The 25,554-nt window shown below is 45.0% G+C and overlaps 2 protein-coding genes across 2 annotated transcripts; both read left to right on the top strand.

Annotated features, from left to right (window-relative positions):
• Positions 1-204: 204 nt before the first annotated feature.
• LOC111843202 (platelet endothelial cell adhesion molecule-like) lies at positions 205-13,830 on the top strand. The gene is made up of 16 exons (XM_023810573.2): positions 205-365; positions 451-480; positions 1,095-1,361; positions 3,273-3,548; positions 4,086-4,361; positions 5,541-5,834; positions 6,637-6,912; positions 7,842-8,117; positions 8,209-8,499; positions 9,056-9,331; positions 9,853-9,951; positions 10,544-10,577; positions 10,948-11,015; positions 11,122-11,256; positions 12,258-12,271; positions 12,616-13,830. The coding sequence occupies exons 1-16, from the start codon at positions 317-319 to the stop codon at positions 12,682-12,684; spliced, it is 2,730 nt and encodes a 909-aa protein (XP_023666341.2). The 5' UTR covers positions 205-316; the 3' UTR covers positions 12,685-13,830.
• An 8,431-nt stretch (positions 13,831-22,261) lies between these two features.
• Positions 22,262-25,044, top strand: LOC111843287 (protein phosphatase 1 regulatory subunit 27-like). The gene is made up of 3 exons (XM_023810749.2): positions 22,262-22,937; positions 23,643-23,793; positions 23,902-25,044. Exons 1-3 carry the CDS (start codon positions 22,535-22,537, stop codon positions 24,020-24,022), a joined length of 675 nt encoding a protein of 224 aa, XP_023666517.2. The 5' UTR covers positions 22,262-22,534; the 3' UTR covers positions 24,023-25,044.
• Positions 25,045-25,554: the final 510 nt, after the last annotated feature.

Here is a 25,554-nt window from a genome sequence, read left to right as displayed (position 1 = left end):
CTCAGCCATTCCATGTATTTGTTGCATTTGATTAACCCAGTTTGGCACAGAATATGAAGCCATTTGATTAGCCAGTGTGCAGCTACCCAAACACCTTTAAACAGTGCAGTGGGATTTAATTACACTTCCTGGGCTGGGAATTTGAATCCTGGCCGCACTCCGTCTTTGCACGTTCTCCTCATGCCATGGAGGAAACGCAAATGTTCCCTGAGGAAACCGCGGCGGCTTCCGGCCCGTGAGAAAGGGAAGCCCGGCTCGTGGGCTGCTCTGACACTCCCTGGGTTTGCTCGCGTGAACAGAGGACCCTCAGCTGCCGATGGACACCCTGCCTCACCGCCTGCTCCTCCTGGCCCTTGTGTCTGCCTGTGAGGGACTCCGTCCGCCGCTCTGCCCTTCCAGATCAGACACGTGTGGCCGTTCCTCCCTAACTTGATCTTTTTCTGTTGCCAGGTGCAGGGCAAGAAGACCCGTTGGGCACAGGTGAGTTTGTGGGCCGGTGTCTTGCTTTGCCTGGGGGGCAGTAGACAGTACAAAATTAATTCTCAGTGGGTCATCCGCACACACTCGATCGTTTCTCCCCCATAAATGCAGTGCGTATAGATGCCCTGCAGTTTGCCTTCTAGTCGCTGTATTGCTGGATCCTATGAGGCACTCATTCCCATGACGTAGTCAGAATTTCTTGAGCTGAATGGCACTGTATGTATAGACAAAGGCAGCTCTCTGGAGACAGACGAGCACTGGCACCTCAGCTCTCTGAAGGTATCTGTTGTCAGAGGTAGATAATCCGATCCAAAGAGTAAAAATCCAAATCAAGATTTTGTTTCAGCCAGCCAGTTGAGTCACTGTGACTCTTTATGTGGTTCAAAGAAAAACTTGCCAACACCCCCCCCCTCAGGGGCACCCCAGCTGGTCATTCTTTGCATGTGTTAAATTCTGCCACCAGTTTACTTCATTTATTTACTTAATTAGTTAAAATAACTTAATGGGGTATTGATTAGCCAAACACGGTATGCTAATGGTGAACCCATGTTGATACGTTTCACTGCCCCTTTCCTACGCTGACTCTGATTCATACCTTGACCCCTCATTGTTAGAACTCGCCGTTACGCCTGAGATTAACTTTCTGCCGTCGGATAAAATTGTGGAGGGGGACAGCCTGGAGGTCCGCTGCAGGGTCCGCCAGCCCCAACCACCTCGCCTCAAAGTCTTCGTGATGAAGGGTTCCACTGTCCTGAAAAGCAGATCAAAAAAAGCTTTCTGGAACACAAGCCTGGCACAAGCAGCAGATGGCGGAAATTATACGTGCAAAGCAGAGGCTAATGGCAGACAGAAGAGCGTCAAACGAGCCGTGCATGTGGCAGGTGAGGTTGCCGTTTGATTCCGCTCAGCCTAGTTGACTGACCTGCAGGTACATAAAGGAGATTCGTCAGTCTGATGTAATATATGGTAACACTTTACTTGAAGCAGTCTACATAAGGGTGACATGTAACCGTCATAAAAATGACATGACACATGTCATGCACATTAATAACACATTATTGATGTTTATGACTGTTGTCATAAACATCGCTGTTGTCATAATGTGTCATTAGGTTTTTGGAACAAGAGTAGCCACACTTCCTGGGACAGACAGTTACGGAGGGTAGATGTGCTCTTTTAGTTATATATGTAGATAATTAAATTGTCCGTTATACTTAGTCAGTTATACTTTTCAATGCTCAACGAAATTAATATCTGATGAAGATTGATTCGTATAAGATGATCATTACAAGAGAGACAGAAAAATTTACTTTTGTCAATCAAGCACACTGCAACAGTGGTAATTGGTGCTGGGCAATTGGGTTCATATTGCCAAATTCCCAGTACAAATGTCAAATATCTGAGGGATAGCCAACATGGATTTAGGAGAGGTAGGTCCAGTTTAACTAATCTACTTGAGTTCTTTGAGGAAGCTACAAGGGAAATTGATCACAAAAAGGCCTACGGTGTGATCTACTTAGATTTCCAGAAGGCCTTTGATGTCGTCCCCCACAAACAGCTCTTGCTTAAGCTCAAAGCTGCAGGGATTTTAGGAACTGTGGCAGCTTGGATCAGGAACTGGTTAACAGACAGGAAGCAGCGAGTAGTTATTAGAGGTACAATGTCACAGTGGGCCTGCGTTCATAGTGGGGTACCGCAGGGTTCAATTTTAGGACGACTATTGTTCCTAATTTACATTAATGATATTGACACCAATATATACAGTAAACTGGTTAAATTTGCAGACGACACCAAGGTGGGTGGTATAGCAGATACTAAATTAGCAGCACAGAGGCTACAACGGGATCTTGATTTAATTAGCGACTGGGCTGATACCTGGCAGATGAAATTTAACGTAGATAAATGTAAGGTAATATAAAATATAGAGTACAGATATTTTATGGGTTCCACTGAAATAAAGGTAGCTGATTATGAGAAAGATCTCAGTGTGTATGTTGATACTTCCATGTCCCACTCTCGCCAGTGTGGGGAAGCAATAAAAAAGGCCAATAGAATGTTGGATTACATCTCTAGGTGTGTGGAGTTTAAATCAAAGGAGGTGATGCTATGATTATATAATTCCTTGGTAAGACCCCACCTAGAATATTGTGTGCAGGTTTGGTCACCATACCTTAACAAGGACATTGCTGCCTTGGAAAAGGTTCAACGTAGGGCTACAAGAATGATTCCTGGTCTTAGAGGAATGTCTTATGAGGAGAGGTTAGCTGAGCTGAATCTGTTCAGCCTCGCGCAAAGGAGATTAAGGGGGGACATGATCCAGGTATATAAGATTCTAACAGGTCTCAATTAGTTTAAATACTAGAACTCGTGGCCATAGGTGGAAATTAGCAGGAGAACATTTTAAACTGAATTTGAGAAAACGCTTCTTTACACAGTGTGTAGTTAGAGTATGGAATAGTCTTCCTGCTAGTGTAGTGCAAGCTGAAACCCTGTGTTCCTTTAAATCAGAGCTAGATACGATTTTAACAACTCTGAGCTATTAGTTAAGTTCTCCCCAGAGGAGCTTGATGAGCCGAATGGCCTCCTCTCGTTTGTTATGTTCTTAGAAGAGAATGATTGGTAGCAAATGTTTAAGAACTGCCTTGAACCTGAAGACCACGAGTGTAATTCCTGTTAAACCATTAATTCTACATTGGAAGTTTTCTTTGAAACTTTGAATCTGTATGTACAGGCCTGTACGGTACATAAGAGTTTGACATAACAGACGACCACTGGATGTTTGTCGCCCACAGAGTTGTTCTCGACGCCAGTGTTGACCGTGCAACCGATAGATGTCTTTGAAGGAGAGATGCTGACATTTTCCTGCAAGTCTGCCCACATGGACTCACAAAGAATCAATGCCACTGATGTGAAATATCACCTCTATAAGGAAAACATCAAAGTGGTAGATCTTCCATCTGGAGAGTACAGAATGACTGCAGACGTGCAACACGATGGGAATTACTCCTGTCAGGCCGAGGCCAAATCCATCCAAAAACAGAGCTTAGTGTTTGTCCTGAAAACAAAAGGTGATTTCATTCATTTTCACAAACGCTTTTCACATTTCATTATTGTAACACCACTGCTCATAGTGCTCATAGTCTTGAGCTCGTTGTTTGCAGTCCAGATGCACCCTGTGTGGTGGCTGCTGTTCATCCTAGAATCGTGACCTTTAATGATGCTGCTCAGTGGTTCATATTTGATGATGATGATCTGTATAAGATGATCCTTACAAGAGAAACAAAGTTAAACTTTTATGAAACAAGTTGCTAATGCACACTAAAACAGTGGTAATTGGTGTTTGGCGGTTGTGTTCATTCTTTTAAATCATATTGCCAAATTCCCAGTACTCATGCCACAGAAGAGAACGATTGGAAGCAAATGGTTAAGAACTTTTTCCTGCTTTAGACCTGAAGACCATGAATTTTTCCTGTTAAACCATTAACCCCGCAAAACTGGAAGTTTTCTTTTAGTTGAACGACTTCTTTTGAAGCAATATGTACAGGCCTGTATGGTACGTAAAAGTTTGACGTAACAAACGACCACTGGATGTTTGTCGCCCACAGAGTTGTTCTCGACGCCAGTGTTGACCGTGCAACCAAAAGATGTCTTTGAAGAAGAGTTGCTGACATTTTCCTGCAAATCTGCCCACATGGATTCACAAAGAATCAATGCCACTGATGTGAAATATCACCTCTACAAGGATAACGTCAAAGTTGTACATCTTCCATCTGGAGAGTACAGAATGTATGCAGACTTGCGTTTCAATGGGAATTACTCCTGCCAGGCCAAGGCTAAATCCATCCAAAAACGGAGCTTAGTGTTTGTCCTGAAAATTAAAGGTAATTTCACTCATTTTCACACTCTTTTCACTTTTCCCGAATATAACAGCAGTGCTCATTGTGCTCGTAGTCTTAGTCTGGACTTTTACTTTCTGGAGCTGAACTACCCAGCTCTGTCCTTTGTTTAGTAAGAATGTCTGGTGACAGTCTGAGAAAACGTAGCTTGTGGTGACCCACATGGCCGATGAGGGGGCAGGCGGCTGGCGGCTTCCAGGAGTGTGTAGGTGCTGGCTGGAGAGATCCAGTCAGTCCCTATCTGATGGGAGGCCTTCCTGCGTGGGCAGGAGGATGGCCCCCATTCACCAGTCACCCCCTCTGCCCCTTTGCCTTGTAGAAATGAAGGAGCTGATCAGTCTGTATATCTATGTCCTTGGAGGTGAACACACAGCTGTTTTGGACATTTATGCATTTTGCAAAACAGGTTGCGGCATTTGTTAACATGTTGCCGCACTTTTTGACCGTGGTTAGGCAACTGACCACAAGAACATAGCTACAGATACTAGGGGTGGGCGATATAGCCTCAAGTTCATATTACGATATTTCAAGGAAATTTGTGATGATGATATTTATGTTGATATAAGAAAAAAAATACTGGAAAAATGTTTTATCAGTGATTGCAGGTTGCAGGCAGCAGTATTTATTACACCAAACAAAATGAGCCACTCACATTAATGATAAATATAAACAAATAGGAACAATGCAAACAAAGCCTTGTGCCCTGCGATGGGTTGGCGCTCCATCCTGGGTTGTTCCCTGCCTTGTGCCAATAGGTTCTGAACCACCGTGACCCTGAATAGGACAAGCAGGTACAGAAGATGGATGGGTTAGATAACTTAATGGGATATAGATGAGCCAAGCATACTATGCTAATGTTGGAGTCAACAAACTGACTGGTTTATTAGATGGTTACTGGTAATACTGGGGTAACTTGCTTTTGAAATGGCTAATCGATTTACATAAAACCATAGCTTTACATTAGCATAAAGATAGTTGTAACATAATTTTCTTTGCAGCCTAAAATTTGCACAGTATTGTATATGAAATCAGCAAACCTCTTTTTATTACTTATTGTTGACATGATGCAACGAGACAGAATGTATCCTTAACTCCATGAAAGTGCCACATTTGGGATTGGCGACCAACTGAACTTCTCTCTTTGGTCTCATTGTCACTCTGCAGTCTTCACCATAAACAAAGTGACGTTGATGATTTTACCAGCCACTGAGGTACAGAGAGACACTGACGTCGAGCTCAAATGCGACTGCGATGCCAACGCATCAGAGACGGCCACCCTAACCTACCAGTATAGCTTCTATAAATACCAGCAGCTGATACACACAGAAAACCACAGCTTCAGCCACCTGAGCCACCACCTGCACGCGGTCAGGGTCCCCACCTCTGGATTGTACTCCTGTGAGGTCAAAATCCTGAACGCAACCGTGAGGAGCGAGGCAGAGTTTCTCAGAGTCACAGGTACGCTGCCCTGCATGGAAGTGTGAAAGGAACGTATAGGAACAGAATCTGCAGGAACAGCAATAGCTCTTGATGTTTTAATGTCCCGTCTTATTAGGGGTAATCATTAAAAGTGTCAAACCTTAGTACTATATATGTTAAGATGGTAAGTAATGTATTATGTGACTCTTATGTATGTCGCCTCTCTAAATACAGTAAAGCCAAGGTTATGCTCCCCTCTGTTCAGCAATGTTAAAGCTAGCAGGTGAATCAGAGTAATTCACAGCTTGGGTGAAGCTGTGAATATTGTCTCCATGAGAAAGGCAGCCGATTGGCTTATAGGTTCAGCCGAGGTTCATCACCCCAAGGCTCATTTACGGCCTATAGAGCTTTGTCCGAGGTAGACATGTGGCTCTTTGAGGATTTTGAGGTGAAGACCTCCCTCATAATGTGACACATCATTTTATATACATTTGCTATACTTTATGTGAAATGCATCAAGAAATGGCATTGGGTTGACCATGATAGGACTCGCAAGTGATGTAAATCTGTGTTGTGGGGATGGCATATTTTTGGAGCTACATGATGATCAGTCAGTGTTAAACTTCATTCTCCATGATTTTACCACTGATGGCTTTTCATCCCCTGACACTTTTAATGATGAGAAAATGATCATGAAATAATGTTCAGAATAAAAACAATGGATATTATGAGCCTGCAGCCTGTGGTTTTGCTGAGCAGTGCCCTGACAGAAAGAGCTGCCAACAGCTCAGCCCTCTTTGCTTATGTGTATGTGCGTACCTTCCTGTGTGGGTTCGGCCAGGTGTGGAGACTCCCTCTCTGAAAGTGTCCAGGGGTGAAATCTCTGAGGGGGAGGAACTAAGCGTCGAGTGCACGGCCCCCAAGGAGGAGGGTCCCTTCACCTTCAATTTGTACCACAACTCGACCCTCTTCAACACGAACTCCAGCAAGGAAAACTCGCTGTCGACCAAGCTGAAGTTTGAGCAGTCGGGAGTGTATGAAGTGCACTGTAGCTACGAACTACTGCTATTCCAGGCAACATCGGAGAAGAGCAACAGGGAGGTGGTGGCTGTGCGAGGTGAGTGGAAGCATGTGCCCACGTTGCCTCGAATTGACTACCTCTTTCCTACGCTAACTCTGATTCATCTATTGTTAAAACTCACCATTATGCTTGAGATTAGCTTTCTGCCATTGGGTAAAATCATCACGGGGAACTGCCTGGAGGTCCACTGCAGTGTGTGCGGGATCCTACCACCCAACCTCAAAATCCTCATAATGAAGGGCTACACCGTCCTGAACAGCAGATCTGGAACATGAGCCTGGCAAAGCAGCAGATGCTGAGACTTATAGATGCAAAGTAGCTGCTGATGTCATACAGAACAGTGTCTCATGCTCCATTCATATGGCAGATGAGGCTGCTGGTTCATGCCGGGTTGGCCTGGTTGACTGACCTGCAGGTCCATAAAGGAGATTCGTTGACCTGTTGAAATATATATGAGAAGTGTATGAGAAGTGTCTTCCTCAGTGAGTGATGCTTACGGGATATTTTTTGCCTTAGCAAATGTTAGCTTAGCCAGGTCTTCCTTGAGTCCCAGTGATGTTTCATCCCAACAAGAGTAGCCACACTTCCTGGGACAGACAGTTGATGACGATGATTCATATAAGATGATTATTACAAGAGAAACATAAACTAACTTTTGTCAATCAAGTGGCTAATGCACAATGAAACCTCAATAATTGGTGCTGGGCGATTGTGTTCATTCCATTAAATAATATTGGCAAATTCCCAGTACAAATGCCACAGAACAGAACGATTGGTACCAAATGGTTAAGAACTTTTTTGTGGTTTAGACCTGAAGACCATGAGTGTAATTCCTGTTAACCATTAATCCCGCACTGGAAGTTTTCATTTAGTTGAACAACTGGTTTTGAAGCAATATGTACAGGCCTGTATGGTACGTAAAAGTTTGACATAACGGACGACCACTGGATGTTTGTCGCCCACAGAGTTGTTCTCGAAGCCAGTGTTGACCGTGCAACCAAGAAATGTCTTTGAAGGAGAGATGCTGACATTTTCCTGCAAGTCTGCCCACATTGACTACCAAAGAATCAATGCCACTGATGTGAAATATCACCTGTATAAGGAAAACATCAAAGTGGTAGATCTTCCGTCTGGAGAGTACAGAATGACTGCAGACGTGCAACACGATGGGAATTACTCCTGTCAGGTTGAGGCTAAATCCATACAGAAACGGAGTTTAGCATTTGCTCTGAAAACAAAAGGTAATTTTACCAGTTTTCACAAACTCTTTTCATGTTCCCCTTAGTTCTTGTTTTTTGATGATCACTCATTGTGTCTGTTCACACCCTCCAGTCCTGGTGTCCAAGCCGCTGATCGAGGCCTGGGGGAATGTGGTCCTAGGGAGGCCCTTTTCTATTGTATGTCGGAGTGTCAGAGGCAGCCTGCCCATCACCTACACTTTGCTGTTTAAGGGGGAAACGGTCAGTAGCTTCATTGTGCACTCGCCTCAGGACCGAGCCGTCTTCAACGTTACCAGCATTACCGTCAATTCAAGAGAAGAGATCCGCGATTTCAAATGCCTCGCCCAGAACCTCGGGGACAAGTCAAAGAGGCCCAGCCTTGCACTCAACACCACAGTCATAGGTAAACTGACATGCCTGTGCAGATGTTGAGGGTTTAAGGGGTTAGCATGTGATGAGTTGAGCGCTAGCCTAGGCTGCTAAGTAACAGTCTAATGTAACAGCAGTGCTCATAGCGCAGAGTGGAGAGCTAACCTAGATTAGCACAGTCTGCTAAGTAACAGTCTAATGTAACAGCAGTGCTCATAGCGCAGAGTGGAGAGCTAACCTAGATTAGCACAGTCTGCTAAGTAACAGTGTAATGTAACAACAGTGTTCATAGCGCAGAGTGGAGAGCTAACCTAGATTAGCACAGTCTGCTAAGTAACAGTCTAATGTAACAGCAGTGCTCATAGCGCAGAGTGGAGAGCTAACCTAGATTAGCACAGTCTGCTAAGTAACAGTCTAATGTAACAACAGTGTTCATAGCGCAGAGTGGAGAGCTAACCTAGATTAGCACAGTCTGCTAAGTAACAGTCTAATGTAACAGCAGTGCTCATAGCCCAGAGTGGAGAGCTAACCTAGATAAGCACAGACTGTTTAACTTCAGCGTAAGTTAAAATGCCCCACCCTCCCCACAGAGCCAGTGTCGGATCCACAGCTTACGGCCTTACCCAGCACCGGAAACGTGGTTGAAGGAAAAGAGCTAATCCTCTTCTGCCCTGTCAAAGACGGCTCCCCTCCCATCACCTTTAAATGGTACCATAACGGGAAGATCATCAATAGCAGCACCACGGAAGAGAGGAAGCACAGCTACACTTTGAGCAAAATAGAGCACAAGCAGGGGGGGAGGTATTACTGCCAGGTTCAGAATACTGACATGGAGAGCCGGCGGAGCGGGGAAATCACAGTAACAGGTAAGATACATGGCCAGTCATACACAGACACACACATGATGCTAAAAGTTCATCCAACTGCACAGATGCAGACTCACGCAAACGTATGAAATATGCTCACGAAATTTGCAGTGCATGTTTCAGCAGGTCCAGAATTTTCCATATGCTTCACCCGACCTAAATGATCAATGTCCGATAGATGATCAGAGACCATACAGATCCTGCATCGGCTGTATGTGACCTGGCTTCCTACTGCTTCTCCATTTTCCGTGTCTCTTTGGGTTTGCTGTCTGCTGGATGGCACAATTCCACCTGCACTCCAAGCCAGGGAGATGCACCAAGCGTTCATGCACACGCAGCAGATATGTTCCAGATTTTAAGATTGCTAGCTACCAAATTGTTTTTAGTAACGTTTAGCACTGAAGGCTTGACAACAGAATAGTACAACTTCATGTATGTATCAGACCATTTCCTCAGGCTGTATTCTTGCTCTTGCTGTTTGTTAATCAGTTTTGACTGAAATGAATGACTTTGCATTACAGTGAAAGATGCCCCGTGGAAGATTGCCATGACTGCCTTCATCATAGTTCTACTGCTCAGCATCGTCACGGTTTCCTTGATCCACTACATACATAAAAAAGGTAGAGAAGCATGTGATCCCTTCATACCAATAGGAAATGTATGAGACGGGTCCCACTGTTCTAGGATGATGATTTGAAGAGAGACACTTTTAATAGGCTTTATGGGAGACATGAGAGTCAAACCTCAGACACCAGGATACTGAGCAGGAAGCCACGGAGGCAGCTTGTGCATGAAGGACTGCTCACTGGTGGATTTTTTAAAGGTGGGGGGGCTCAAGGGGGGGGGGCATAATTCATGCAGAGGGACTAACCTTATCATTAGCCAATGATACAATTTGAATTGGCAGATGACCCCTCGCACTCAGGGAGCCAATCAGCTTTCAGCTGGGCCTACTGCCCCTGTGGCCCCACCCCTCTATACACCCCTGCTTGCCTGAAATCATGTTTACAGAGTTGGGATGTTTTGGTGAGAGATTTTCAGGACACAAAGGGAGTTAAAAGCCAGCATTTGCTGTGGGTCAGTAGCCATTGTACATTTACATTGTTACACTGCATAATAAATTATTGTTTTGTTGGAGATTCCACATCTCCACCTGAAGTTCCACATCTCCACCTGACTCCATACCTTTCTCTCTTCCCATCTCCACTGCAGGCAAGAGAAAGGAGAAAGAAACCGAGCTCTATCTGTAAGCTGAACATCGATTTGTTTTTAATTTGTAGCAAAAAATACCATCCAATTGCACTATTTAGGGCTGCCAGCTCTCCCGCATCTGGTGTCCATGCAGCATCCATTCAAACCAATAAGACATAATAATTCTTGCTTTGCTGGGTTGTGTAGCTCCTGCCCCTATATAACTTATACCTGGATATTCACTGGAAGCTCAGCCTAGCTGCACTTATGCCTGATTGACTCCTTGACAGCATGTGGTATTTGCCTCACTTGAACGTCGCTTTGGACAGAAAAGTATCCGATAAACACAAAGAAATGTAAAAAGGTAATAATGAAATTGTGGCATTGTAGCAAGCATGAAAATGATGTCACTTCCTGTTTCACAGCAAGGCAACAAAGTTCAAATCAGACGCCTCTGTAGCTGTAACTCCTGCCTGCACAGGATATATCAAAGGTAACCCTTGGCTCTTTTTCATTATGGTCGTTTGTTGCCAAAGAAACCCAGCCATGTATATAAAACGGAACGTCCCTCATTCCTGCATGACCTTCCCCTCTGTTAGCTTCCCATACAGTCCTGAGTGACCATGTGGAACCACCCGCCTGCCAGTCGTCCAGCTCCACTGTCTTTTACGCTCCTCGGGGAACAGAGAGCTCAGACGACGTCTTGCTTAAGGACCAGAAATCACCACGAGAAGGTTGTTTGTTCAGTTTCTGTATTCACTTAATTCACACCTGAACTAAAAAAACACAAGGAACGGGATGACCAGCACCGCCTGCTGGCCAAACGGGGAAGGGACACAGAGTGGAATAGGAGCTGGTTGCTGCGGGAAAGTTCTGTACTGAATAGCAGTGTGACCATCCCAGCCTCACACGTATCTCCCAGTCTCACACATACAGTATCTCCCAGTCTCATTCTCACACCGGTTTCCTGGTCGCCATATGGGAAAACTCTATTTTATAAAAATCGGTGACTGCTATGAAAAAACTAAAAATGCAAAAACTCTTGTATTTTGTTTGGTTACTTATGCTTATGGTTAGGGCAGGGTAGGGGTTACGGTTGTCATAGTTAGCGTTAGCATTTTTCCCATTGAAATGAATGAGTGGTCCCCATAAAGATATGTTTACCCTACATGTGCAAGCGGGTGTGTGTGTGTGTGTGTGTGTGTGTGACAAGTTAGCCCATTTCCCCCCAGTTGAGCTGGTTATCCCCTTGGCATTTCCACCTTGCCTGAGTGCTGTGCGTGAGGATGGTCTGTGTGATGAAGTCACAGCCCATACAGGGTGTCCCCTGCCTTATGCAAGGTGCATTCTGGGATTGGGTCCAGGCTCATCGGCACCTGTTTACACTGTGGCTGAAATAAAGAATAGATTAAGTTTTCCATCAGGATCAATAAAAGTTCTGTCTCTCTGTCTGACTCCATCCATCCATCCATCCATCCATCAGAGTTACACCCTTTTGCAGTCTTACTGTTCTGCTATATGCATGTTTTTTTTTGTTTTTTTTTGAGAAATGCTCTTATAGTCGTGAGAATGTTAAGCATGTTTCATGAAATGTGTCGAAGCAATCGAGAAACACTGTTACGCGGGCCTGTTTGGTCCCCTCCTGGAGTGAATCTTTCGTGTTCACCACAGAGGTCATGGTAATGAACAGCAGGTAACGTTCTCTTCCTGAACTTGACTTTTTTTGTTTTTACAGGTGCTGTTGACACTGTAAGTGAAGGGAATGGCTGACTTCCTTATTGTAGGAAATCTTACATGATGAAGGTCCCCCTTGGTGACTGTGTCCTCTACTAGAAACGTCTACAACATGCAAAGAAACTTTATTACAGCTGTAGCCAGTTTGTTAGATTTTGTGGATATTGTTCAATCTAGTGTTTAAAGGCCGTAAAAGGAAGGGTGGTGGTTGTCCCAGAGGTCTGTACTGGTTTTGTTACTCATTTCCTAATCACGCTGATTAGCCATAACATTTTGTGATTGTGCTTCCGCAGATGGGAAACCCTTCGCTGGGGAGGGTGTGGTCTGAATTACAGGATCTGTTTGTGTTTCTCTTACAGGGCTCTGTTCTGTATGCCCAGCTAAACCATGACAGAGGGAACCCAAAGCAGATACCTTCTCCACCATAAGAGTCAGGAAGCTGTTTGCTATCTGCTCATCTGTGATGTCTTGGCACGTGTGAGAAATGTGTCAGTATCTCTCCAGACAACTTCTGTTTATTTCTGCAATAGGCTGGAACCTCAGCTCTTCTCAGATGCTTTGGCGCATCCTCAACATTCACAAAGCAGTATCTGCATTTCTTCAAGTACTGCATACAAACATCACCACACAATGGATGAAAAGCCATGCAAAAACCAGGGACCGGTTGCGCAAAACACCTCGACTTAAGATTTCCCTTAAAGTCCAAAATAATATTTTGCACAGAACACCCTTAAGTCTTTATGGTTTCCTTAAAATGTTCACTTACATATTTAAGCTTTTGTCCATTTCTTGGTCTTATACTTCCCTTAAAGTTGCACAAAAGACCTTAACAACTAAAGTAAGGAAAATAACTTTAGGTACCCCTTACTGTGTCTTAACCTCAACATGGCTGAGTTTATGGCGAGAAATGAAGAAAATGAAGACATCCAGAGAAGAGTGTCCCGTGACTGGAAGTGTCCCATGAATACGATTAATGGTGATCAATTGATTTTACCTGACCGACAGTCAGTTTATGATTTTCATGAATATTTTATTTACATGTTTAAAAGTCATTTTTAAATCTGGCTAGCACATCGATCTTTCGATTGCACAGAATAAATAACAATGTAACATTATCTCACTGATAAGTTCTGTCAAGTTTCACCCTGGGCACCGGCAATATTAGACAGAAGTACATTGGTTATGCAACAAGTTTTCTGATTCAGAAACATGCAAAAATGCATTTTATGTAACAGAGATACAACAATAATTCTATCTGCTCCACTACTTCCCTTTTCCCAATACCTCCACGGATCTCCCAAGTTAGCGTTGGTGTATGTCGTTAGCCATTCAGCAAAGTTTACCGCTATATGCTCCCCTGAGCGAAAAAGTACCTACTGTACTCACAGTGAACACAATACAGTAAGGAGCACAGTGGATGTGGAAACGCCAGTAACTGTTAGTTCCGCTTTGCGCTTTACGCTTTGCATTAGATCATCAAATAGAGCCGATTGTCTATAGATGATTACGTCACATGAATGTAGAGTGCTGACTTTTCATTGGTTTGTAAAAGGCAAATAAACATAATTTATGCATTTCAGGAGTATTTATTTGTGAAATCTCTTTTCTACATGTCATTAATTATGGATAAAAGGTGTTACTAATCTATATAAACAGGTAAATATTGAGGTGAGCCTAGGAGACTGCAAATAAGGTTGGAGACAAATAGCCCCTTTGTCGAGGGAACAAGAGGACAGAACACAAAAAAGGGATTCATCCTGCAGTATTCTCACCTACAGGTAGGGGGCAGCAGTCCATTCAGGCTGGTCCATGGTTACCAGCAGCCATAATTTCCATATACATATAGTTTATTTTGCCCTGTGATGGACTGGGAGGTACCCCAGCCCTGTGGCCTCTGTTGCTCTTGGACCGTCTGGTATTACAGACCATTATGTAGATCAGTGTTTCCCAATCCAGTCCACAGGGACCCACAGCAGTCTACGTTTTTGCTGAATGTGTCTGGCAGAAGCCGGGAGGGAGGGGACTGACTGCAGGTCCCTTAGGACTGGATTGGGAAACACTGCTGTCGATGTTAAGCAACTGTAGATCCCACGGTATAAGAATGTGCTTCCTTTGTCCAGCCTTCTAAAGGACACTGTAGGATCCCTATAATGCAGCCGCTGTAGACTTTTTATTTCTTGCTGCTCAATTTCGGAAAGTGCCGTTCCTGTCAGGACGGATACTGGTTTAGTGTCATTCGCTACCCATTCGCTTCCTCACTTCATTTCCTAATCTGATCTGACCCTGAGACTCCAGCTGCACCAGTAGCCGGGCTACTAAAATTGGCATTCTGAGCTGCGTGCAATGCATTCTGGGAACGTCCTGTAACTGCCTGTTCCAACATGTAGCTGTCAATTAATCATTACACGAGACGTTAAAATCATGAGATTTTCTCGTCCTCAATTAAGAAGACACACGGCTTTGCTTCAGACAAATTAGGCTTCAAATAAAATAGACTGCATTTAAAGAGTAATAAAAATAGTAGGATTGCCAGTAATCACAGGTCGAAAAAATAAACTTTTTTCGAAGTATCTCATAGGGTCATTTATCCCTCAATATGGCTGGGTGATAATATGTGAATGTGTGCCCTGCGATGGGTTGGCCCCCCATCCTGGGTTGTTCCCTGCCTTGCGCTCATAGCTTCCGGGATAGGCTCTGCACCCCCGCAAACCTGAATAGGATAAGCAGGTACAGAAAATGGATGGATGGATTCTTTTTTCCACAGTTGAAGCCATGACCTTGTCAGTATTTACCTTTGGTGTGACAGCAGTGATTGTCTGTAGCATTTGGTATGTTTTGTAACACTGGTCACTGTAGTGATTTGTCGCCATAATATCATATTAACCCTGTATCGGTTGTTTGTTTAGGAGTCAGCTAAGAAGAAGCAGGGCAGATTCCTTCTCTGAACAAGATCCTTGTGAAATTGGGCTCAAATTGGTTGATTTGGAAATACTGAGAACAGGTGAGAGTCAATCTGGAGCCCAAGGGCGTCGATTTGGGTATAGATGGCTGGGACATGTCCCCCCCCAATACTGTGGGGGTAAAAAATGGCTTTACCAGAAGAAAATGAAAGCTTTGGAATGGCCCACCCAGAGCCCAGTCCTAAATCCGACTGAAAATCTGTGGGGTGACCTGAAGAGGGCAGTGCACAGGAGACGCCTTGCAATCTGACAGATCTGGAGCGCTTTTGCCAGGAAGAGCGGGCAAATATTGCCAAGTGAAGATGTGGCGTGCTGATAGATTCCTACCCAGAAAGACTGAATGCTGTAATTAAATTAAAAGGTGCTTCGACAAAGTATTGGTTTGAGGGTGTGCGCACCAGCTTACTGTGTATTTTTTAATTTTTTGTATTTTTCCCCCTAACAGATTAGTTTGTTTTTCAATTGAATTGCACCAGTTATTGGTCACATTAAAGGTGGGAAAAGTGAAATGATTTTCCTGGTCTTGTTTTTTTTTTTTTTTACATCACAAGAACCCGGCATTTTAACAGAGGTGTGGACGCTTTTTATATCCACTGTAAGCAAACCACAGACATTCATCATCCTTCACTGTCTCGGTCTAATTGCAGGGGCGCCACTAGAGACTTTGGGCCCCATGAAAGCATCAGGCCCCCAACCCTGACCGACCCAATGATGTTTCAAACCCCCCCCCCCCCCTCGCCTCCATTACAGCGCCCCAGTACAGATATCCAAGAAAGAAGAGACAGTCTGATGTGGCATATAGCTCATGTATTTATGTTTTGTGAATCTATAGATTTGATGTCTATACAGTAATGAAGCAATCTGTGGAAATGTAGGAAAAATGCCAATGAATTCACAAAATATTTTTTGTTCTTATTCAAAAAATTACAAGGTAAACTGGTACACAAGAGAAGAGTGAGTCTGATTATTGTTTTGTAACAGGGATCGAGGTTCTTACAAATGAAAGCTGATCACAAGCTCAGATGCACATTTAGTCGACTCACTGGCTGGGTGGCGACTGTCGGGTGAAGACTGGCCGTCTTCAGCTGGCTGTGGCTGGTACCACAGGACTTCCTGCCTTTACCATCATAAACCAGCGTGGTCGCCCTTTTCTGGCTGACATGCAGACCCACAAGACGCCAGGGCTCACCCCCCCCCCCCCCCGTCCTGATTCACTATTCAGACGTTCTTCTCCGAAAGCTGGACAGCATGCGGTCCGTACGCGCTGTTCCCGCCGAGGCTGAGAATGCGAAGCGCCTGATGTCACCTCAGGATGTTATGACATAACCTTACTGTCATTGCAGTGACTGGGGCCAAAGCCAAAGCTGATCACTTTCATGACCTGGAGTCTAATTCCAAATCCAAAGGTTACCAGTGGTTAATGCCTTGGGTTTTCATTTGTGTAGATTCATGTGCAGCGGTCAATATATATATATATTTAACAGATGACTTGTGAATTTTGTGTAATGATGTGAAATTGCATAAAAAATTTCATTAACATTTAATGTGTGCCACGCCCACCTCATTACCTCGTGTTCATCCCTGATTGTTCTCACCTGTTGCCTGTTCCGTTTGCCTAGTCTTGTGCATTTAGTCCGTGTCTCAGTGAGTGTACGCCAGATTTGTCATTGACGTTCGTCTGTGTGCTTCCCCCGGTCCTGTTTCCCTGATTAAAACCCCGTTAATTTAACTTCCTGGCTCCTTTTCCCTGTTTCCCTGCTCGCCTCCTTACCGTGACGTGACATAATGTAGTTGAATTACGTATTGCTAAATGTAAAGCACAGATATTACAAAATGTGAAAAACAAAATATATACAAAATTAAATATATTATAGTGAAAAAATGAAGATCTATGTCTGTCTCATTTGTGTCAGCATCCTCTGCAGTTTAAGAGCAAAACGTGTGGTGGATCATCAAGGCCAATGGGAACGAACCCCCCCCCCCACAGACCCCTACAAGGGTCCCTGAAATACAGCCAGTACCAGCAGGGAACCTTGAATATGTCATCCATCCATTCGTCTGTCCATCCATCCATCCATCCCTTCATCCATCCGTCCATGCACGCGTCCATGCATGCGTCCATCCATCCATCCATCCCCCATCTGCTAACCGCTGACCCTGGTCAGGGTCATGGGGCCCCAGAGCGTATCCTGTAACCCTATCCCAGCTTACACAGACGTACACATAAACAGCTTGAGCACAGAGGCTTTTCCTGCCACACAGCTGCTACTCTGGGCTGCTCCGTCGCCCCCGGTAACATTGCCCTGACCCTTGTGGGCGGAGTGTATAGCTAAAGTCAGGGCTGCATTCTCAAGCCTAGCATAGAAACAGCAGGGAGCAGCCAGCTAAAGGTAAAAGCCCAGAATATGCCCTGGATAATCCTGTCTGTGATCCTGCTGGGACCATAGGAAGGAATGGGATTCTTACAGGGGATCTGCTCCATGGCTTCTGCATTTTCAGAACTGAATCGCAGAACCCTTTAATAGAACCCTTTGGGTTCTCAAAAACACATACGGGTATTAGACTTCCTGAGGGAACTACCCTGCAGTTTTAGCTTATATAACACAGAGGTTAGATCTGTAAAAAGGTCTTTCAGAGATTCACTAAGGCTGGCCACCTACAGAATCGTTGTTCACAGGCCTCATTGCCTCAATCAACAGATTTCTGGAGGTCAGGATACTGGTAGGGCAGGGATAATTACCTTCCAGGTCAACAGAAATGTGTGTTATTACTACTTTGATCTGATACCTAAACCAATCTTATACAAATTGCCCTGCAACTTCCTTTTTTTCACCAGTAAATATGCAATACTCAGTCATAAGGTGAAAGCGTATTTATACGGCTTAATGTGGTTCACAGGCAATGTTTTTCCATCTATCTATCCATCAGCCATCTTGTCCAGAGAGGTTGGATCCTCTCCCTGGAAGCCCAGTCCACATTGTACACAGGGACGGATTACGGACCGGGCCAGCGGGGCCGCTGCCCAGGGGCCCTTGGGGTGCAGGGGGCCCGTGGGGCCCCTAGCCCAAAACAATTTGCAACACTTATCAACAATGTATTTTCGTTTGTCTATTTTAGAGGGCCTACATTCTTTGATCCTCTGCCTACAAGGGCCCCTGACCCTACAGGGCCTCTGATGGAAACATGGAGGGAGGGCGTTTGGCTGCCAAGGGCCCTTGAATTGTGGTGGTTGTGGTGGTGGTGGTGCTGGTGGTGCTGGTGGTGGTGGTGCTGGTGGTGGTGGTGGTGGTGGGGGGGGGGGCTCGCGAACGTTTTGCACAGGGGCCCACACAACCCATAATCCGTCCCTGATTGTACAGTGATTATATAAGCAGCAAACATAACTAACCCCTCACCTTCCATTACAGATGATTATACCCTCATTCATTACAATGTGCTGGACCAGCATGCTTTGCAGGATGTTCCCTAACTTGGGGCGCATCCTCCAAGCTCCTTGTGTCCCCGTACTGCAGTGTTTCCCAACCCATTCCCATAGGGAGCAAAAATGTGGACTGTTTGATAGGGAGCTGGGAGGGAGCGAAAACGTGGACTGTCTGTGGGTCCCTGGGCACTGGGTTGAGAAACACCGCTGTACTGGGTAATAGGCTGTGGAAGACAGGTGGGTAGATGCTGTAATGCCCATGTAATGGAAACATCTAACTAAATACAAGTGAGAGTGCAGAGGACTCAATTCTTAAGTCAATCAAGTCTCTGTCATCCCTTGACGCCTGAAATTTTTTCATTGCTCTATCATTGCTTGAGAATTAAGCTAAAACATCAGAATCCCTCTCATTCTACATAGCACAGTATTGTACAGTGCTGTGTAATAATGTACAATGTACTTCATTATTACTGAATTTAACGTTGGTAATATGTTACCGCACATAATTAATCAGTTACCATATGTAAGTACATGAAAGTCACGCTATATATGGGGTCTGTTGGTGATTCGCTGTTATCCGCGGTTTCAGGAATCGGCGGTAGGTCTTGGAACGTATCACCCGCAGATATGGGGGGGCTAATGTACAAGTATACAGTGGCACAAAATAATGTTCCCCCAGGACCACGGTGTGACACACAAAGAGCAGGTGACAAGGGAAAATGTGCAAAAACACAGGAGCACCCGTTTCCCTGGACTGCAGATGAAAACCGCTTTGCGCTCTTTTGTGAGCCACGCTAATGAGCCAATGAACTGATGAACCTCCATGCAGCAAAGGCAGGGGAACAGGGGAGGGACTGAGGAGATGCCCTGGGTCAGGGGTGGGTAATTCAGGTCCAGAGAGTGGTTGAAACAAAATTTTGGTCTGGACTTTTATTCTCTGGACTGGAATTTCCCACCCAGGATCAGGAGTGCCAGTTTTCATGTTGGCCTCCTTAGGTAAGAAAGCTACACATTGAGCATTTTAGGCCAATCAGCTCTGGTGCAGAAGGTCACCCCCTCAAGCTGCACTTCTACTAAGGAGATACCTGTGTGAGCTCAGAGTTATCAAACTAGCCCCCTCCCCCCCCCCCATTGAACTTTGACCATGGTATTTTTGTATTTTTGCAGCCAGGAGTCCAGCCACATGACTATTTAGCCACCAGCTACCCCCCATCAAACGCCGTGATCCTGGGGAGGCTTCCAAGCCCTCGTCCACGAGCCTACAAAAACACATCAACAAGACTGGTGTTTCCCTCAGAGTTAGGGGTTTCTCAGTGCTTGGGAGCCTAACAGCCCCGAAATCATGCAGGCTATGCCGTGCACGCTGGGTCAGATGGCCGGCAGTCTCATTTTGCAGGCTGGGTTACCCAATTTAGTTTGAGACGGCCGCACGTGATTCCGTCGGGACTGGAGAGGCAGGCCCTGTTCCGGCAGAGGGCTATTCTAGGACTGCCTTGATTCCTACGTGGAAATGGACGGTGTTTCATTGGAGAGACTGTAAATTCCCACAGTGACCAGGAGCAGAGTGTCGACTAATAGGCCAGAGCATTTAGACAGCAAAGCTGCTTCGTATATTGTCTTTTTATAAATATAGTATTCTGGGAAACACTTTACATTAACTGAACCCTCATAATGCATTCATTATGCAGTCATAGACCATTTAGTGCACCTTCATGATGCATTCATAATGTATTCATAGACCTTTCAGTGCACCTTCATAATACATTCATAATGCATTCATAGACCATTCAGTGCACCTTCATAATGCATTCATAATGTATCATAGACCTTTCAGTGCACCTTCATGATGCATTCATAATGTATTCATAGACCATTCAGTGCACTGTCATAATGCATTTATAGAACATTCATAAGCAGCATGTAACATCCTAACATATCTAAACAGCTTTAATAACAAACATTAAATGATAACAACAAATATTATAATCATAAAATCATATAATGTTTATTTATGTTTAAGCAGTTAGGGTATGTTACTGAATATTGTATATTATTAGCACTTTTTGCAATTACTGTAAATGTAGCAGCTGGGTGCCAAATTGCGCTGTGAACTGATCCTCTGTGTAGGTTGATGGTCTGTTTTCTGTGACACAACATGTACACTGTTGTCGCCAATGGGAAGAACATCCACCAAATATGGAACAGTGAGGGAACCGTGTCATTTCCAGTAAAGAGGGTACAGGCGATAAACTGTGGCCTGTCCAAGTCTGCGTTTGGGACCCTCATGAGAGACACCCTGCTTCCTGCCTGCAGGTTACCCTTCCAGATAATGCAGCTCTTAGCTGGACGCCTATTCCTAAGCAAACCTATTCAGTTTTAGTACCACGGCATAATAAACAAACCGACTAAAGTTCCTTAGCACAAATAAGAAGACATCAAAAACGTGACATTTGATTCATTGTGGGCCGTCCCTCGGTGTTCAGACCCTTCCGGAACATGCTGGCCCTTGGTGTGTGCATGATTACATGTGTATCTATGTATAGAGTCTCGAATGAGGCCTCCGTGTGTGCGTGCATGTGTGTGCGTGCACGTGTGTGCGTGCTGTGCTGTAGAATCTCCAAGACGGTGACCTCGTCTCTGTGGCTTGTATCCAAGGGTGACGACTATGGCAGCAATCGGACACGTCTCACGGGTCTCTACGCCTTGGACACTGCCTTATAAGAACCTATGGGAGCGGCATATCCCTTTAAGACATTCACTGGGATCAGCTCGCTACCGGGGCAGGAGTAGGGCTAAGCTTGTTGATCCTGAAGTACTGCTAAGTTTGCTGTTCCAGCTGAGCGCTTATTCTGTAGCTCCTGAAGGGAGACAGGCCTTCAGCTAACAATACAAGTGCTATTATGATTACTGAACCCAGGCTTGTGATTCGCCAGCCTGGATGCAAATGTGATGCTTGGTTCAAATCCACCTCCACATACAGACCTACAAGAAGCAAATTTCCTGAACCAGGGGTGGCCAATCTTACCCGCAAAGGGCCGGTGTGTATGCAGGTTAAAACATAATAATGTATTTCTCTTCATCATTATAGATAGTTAATCTATAATGGAATAGATTCCATTATAGGGATGGGATAGTTAATTCTAGAATGGACATATAATTGCACATAAAAAAAAAACCTTGGGCGAATGCGTGAGCCAATCCTGCCACGTTCTCACTACCAGACCTTCAGTGTGCCCTATGACATCACTCAATCAGCTCTCCTACCCCCACATGTGATCATCATCATAACCCAAACACGACAGGATCCCTCCACCATGCACAAATGTTGCAATACCAGAACAGCGTACCTGACATTCACACGGATCGATTTTGTTTACAGGGAGGCCATACCAGCACTGTTATGGACTGTGCTTAAATGTGGGGCATCAAAAATGGAAACAGGAGAACGACCAGTAAGGCCTCACTATGCCATATTGAACTCAGAGGACAGGACTATGGCGGTCACTAGCTATTATGGGCTTGCAGCTGGATGGGAGGGGCTTTATGCTGTAAGGAGGGGCATTTCAACAGCCACTCGTTTTGCCACCAAAGGCATCCAGTGATGGCACCCAGAATAGCCCATGGGTGTGTATATAGCGAGGCATCATGCCCCAGGGCACCAGAAAGCGGATCTCACTGCCAGCAGAGGCTTAGATGCACCACTGAAGCGGGCGATCGGCGTCTCACAGAGATCTCTGTCTGCTTTTGACCTGCACAGAAGGCAACGTATAAAATCAAGAAAAATCCGGAACTGGCAAAGACAAAAGACCTTTGGGATTCTACAAACAGTCTGGATTTTTGTTTCCTGTTCCTGTTCCTCATTCTGAACTAAACACAGAGGAAACGTCACCGTGGAACATGAAGGACATTCTCCAGTACCCCACATCCCAGTTGCCACGCTACAGCCACTACTCGCCCGTGCAGTACAGGAAGAGTAGCTACACAGCTACGCTGTACACCCCCACACACTACACCCCAACAGCACATTATACCCCCAAGCAGAACACATCTACGCGCTACACTGCTTCGAACTACACTCCTTCACATTACACTCCTTCGCATTACACCCCTTCGCATTACACCCCTTCGAAATGCGGCCGCACGCAGTGCAGGTCCTCCCCTGTGGCACTCAAGCCGGCTCGCAGTGTCCGCTTCCCCAATGACATCGTCTTCCAGGATCACATCCGGCAGGGCGACCTGGAGCAGATCGGGCGGTTCCTCAGGGCTAAAAAGGTGCGACTAGACACCATCTACCTGTCGGGTGAGTGCTACCTGGCCCTCGAGAGTTGCATTTTTTGACCCTTTTCAGACCAAAAGGAATCAGTGTATCCTTTGAGAGGGTCTAATATGCAGGGGCAGACTTGTCATAAGGGAAGTGTAGGCATCACATAAAACCCAGTAAAACCAGGGTCTCCATGACAACAGAATTTGTCAGAATTGCATAATATGATCATTTACCTTAACCCAACATGTCAGGTATTGGGATTTTTAATCAGTGTAGACAAATTTGTCCCCCACCCAGGCTTAGAGCCCCCAAAGCCTTAAGTCCACCCCCTGCTACTTTGGCAACACGTCTAAGCTTCCTGATGCTTGATTGGCTGATAAAAACTGGTAACAAATATGTAGTTGAGTCTGAAGTGTGATTTTGTCGGCAGGTAAATTGTTATGGGACTGGCCCACCTGATTTTCTGCCGGCCGCTATCTCACACTATGATTTCTGGCTCTGTTATTGGTGGAAACACGGGGATTTGTGTGAACTGAGATCCGACACAATACCTTGTGCTTCCAGTCAATTCCCTTGAGCGTTTCCCAGTTCAATCACATTTAAAGCAGGGATTTGTTTCTCCCACCAAACACTGCTACAAAAATGGCAGCAGATAATGCATAAAGCGAGGAAGTAGTTAGCATGTGTCTGACCCACCACCCCCCCCCCCCCCGGGCTGAGAGTGCTGTGTGCTCCCCCCAGGCATGGCGGCGCTCCATGAGGCCGTGCTGACAGGGAACCTGGAGTGCGTGAAGTTGCTGGTGAAGTACGGGGCTGACGTGCACCAGCGGGATGAAGACGGCTGGACACCGCTGCACATGGCGTGCAGCGACGGCTACCCAGACATTGCCCGGTGAGTGGCTGTGCGGTGTCCCGCGACGTCAGCATCAAGGCCGGCACATGTCCGCACGTAGACCACGACTGTGACACATGCTGAACTGTGCGACCCCACCATTTCCAGGTACCTGCTCTCCCTGGGGGCCAGTGTGGAGGCAAAAAACGAAAGCGGGGAGAAGCCGGGCGACCTCATCGACGCTGACTGCAAGGAGCTGGTTCAGCTGTTTGCGGTGGGCTGTGCCTGAAGCCAGACTGGGCATGGCCAACTCAGATGGGGCGTGGCCTACTCAGACTGGGCGTGGCCTACTCATGGGGCATGGGCTTACCTGGGCTGCAGCCCAGAGGCCTCTACAAAACCACCACCCCCTTGTCAACAGCCTTTACCATCACCAGCCCCCAACACCCCCTTCCCTGTTGAGGACTGCACCATCAAAGTCAATAGCAGGGGGGTCTCTGAGAACTAAAATAGCCAAGGGGCCTTCAACCAAGTTAATCTCCGGCTCCAAACGTGCACCCTAACACCACCTAAGGGACAGTAGTGACTGGACTGTGGCAGTGATGTAAACCCAGCTTCCTCTTTGAGATGTTAATCCACTTAGTCGACTGGGAAGGTCGCCACTATTTGGATGCCTCGTAATACAGACCCCTTGATCCTGTCAACCTTGTTAACCCTCCATGTATGTCTTAACTTCTGATGATCTCTTACGTAACCAATCCAGTTTGTTCCAGCCACCTTGCCGGCTACTTGAATGTAGTAGCTTGTGAGGGCTTGATGCATTTGGACAAAATGTCACATTGTATAACGTGACCAGTGTATAATGAAAGCGTAGAAAGTGTGATCTCATAGGTGTGCATGCTTTAGGAGAGAATATAGTGTGTTTTCTGTTCTGCTGTGCAGACTGCTGGACACTTTAATACTTGTATGAACAGTTCACTATAAATAGTGAATGAATAACTGAGAGGACAGTTAAAAACAGTAACAATAAATCAGTGATATTGTAAATCATGACAGGAGTGCAGTTCTGACCTGCTAACAATGTATGTTATGTGATGAACTTGCAAAGTCTCCTTAAAGTCTTACGGTTTTTTTTTAAGTGCAATTTTTCATATATAAAGTTTCTTTTTATGATAGTTTTATAAACATGTTTTGTATTTGTGTGATATTTTATGCAGGTTATCAAATTTCACTACCTGGGCATTATACTGTTACTCAACACAGTCATTAGTAGATTATAAATAATAGGCATTAAATATTATTTGAATAATATTTTCTTCCATTCTATGGCTATATCCTGGGGAGGGTGACAGGGATTTGCATGAAATTTAAAAATACAACAATAATGGCTATAACAATAAAACATTAATAGTTCATTCCTACACTACCACAAAGACAAATCAAGTATTCCACCACATTTACCCACGTTATAATTTTAATGTTATAATGTTGACTGATTTAGAATATAGGTAGTTATATATTAAAGATATATTTCTATCATAAAGCCAATATAAGCACTTGGACCACAAATCAAAAACTCAAAAAAAAAATCAAAACAGATTTCATCACCTGCCATTTGTCTAAATTGGAAATAGATAGACAGATATATAGATAGATAGATAGATAGATAGATAGATAGATAGATAGATAGTCTGCTTTTATGATGTGTGAGTGCCTTTGTTTTGTTTTCTTCTGTCTATTCCTGTTATGATATGTTACAAGAATAAGAATCCCTATGTACTGACGTAATGTTAAATCTTGAATGAATGACCGGCCGAACGG

Source organism: Paramormyrops kingsleyae, chromosome 22, assembly GCF_048594095.1.
Source record: "Paramormyrops kingsleyae isolate MSU_618 chromosome 22, PKINGS_0.4, whole genome shotgun sequence".
In the NCBI taxonomy this organism is placed as follows: Eukaryota; Metazoa; Chordata; class Actinopteri; order Osteoglossiformes; family Mormyridae; genus Paramormyrops; species Paramormyrops kingsleyae.
The sequence above is the reverse complement of the archived record's forward strand: the minus strand, read 5'-3'. Positions and strand labels throughout refer to the sequence as shown.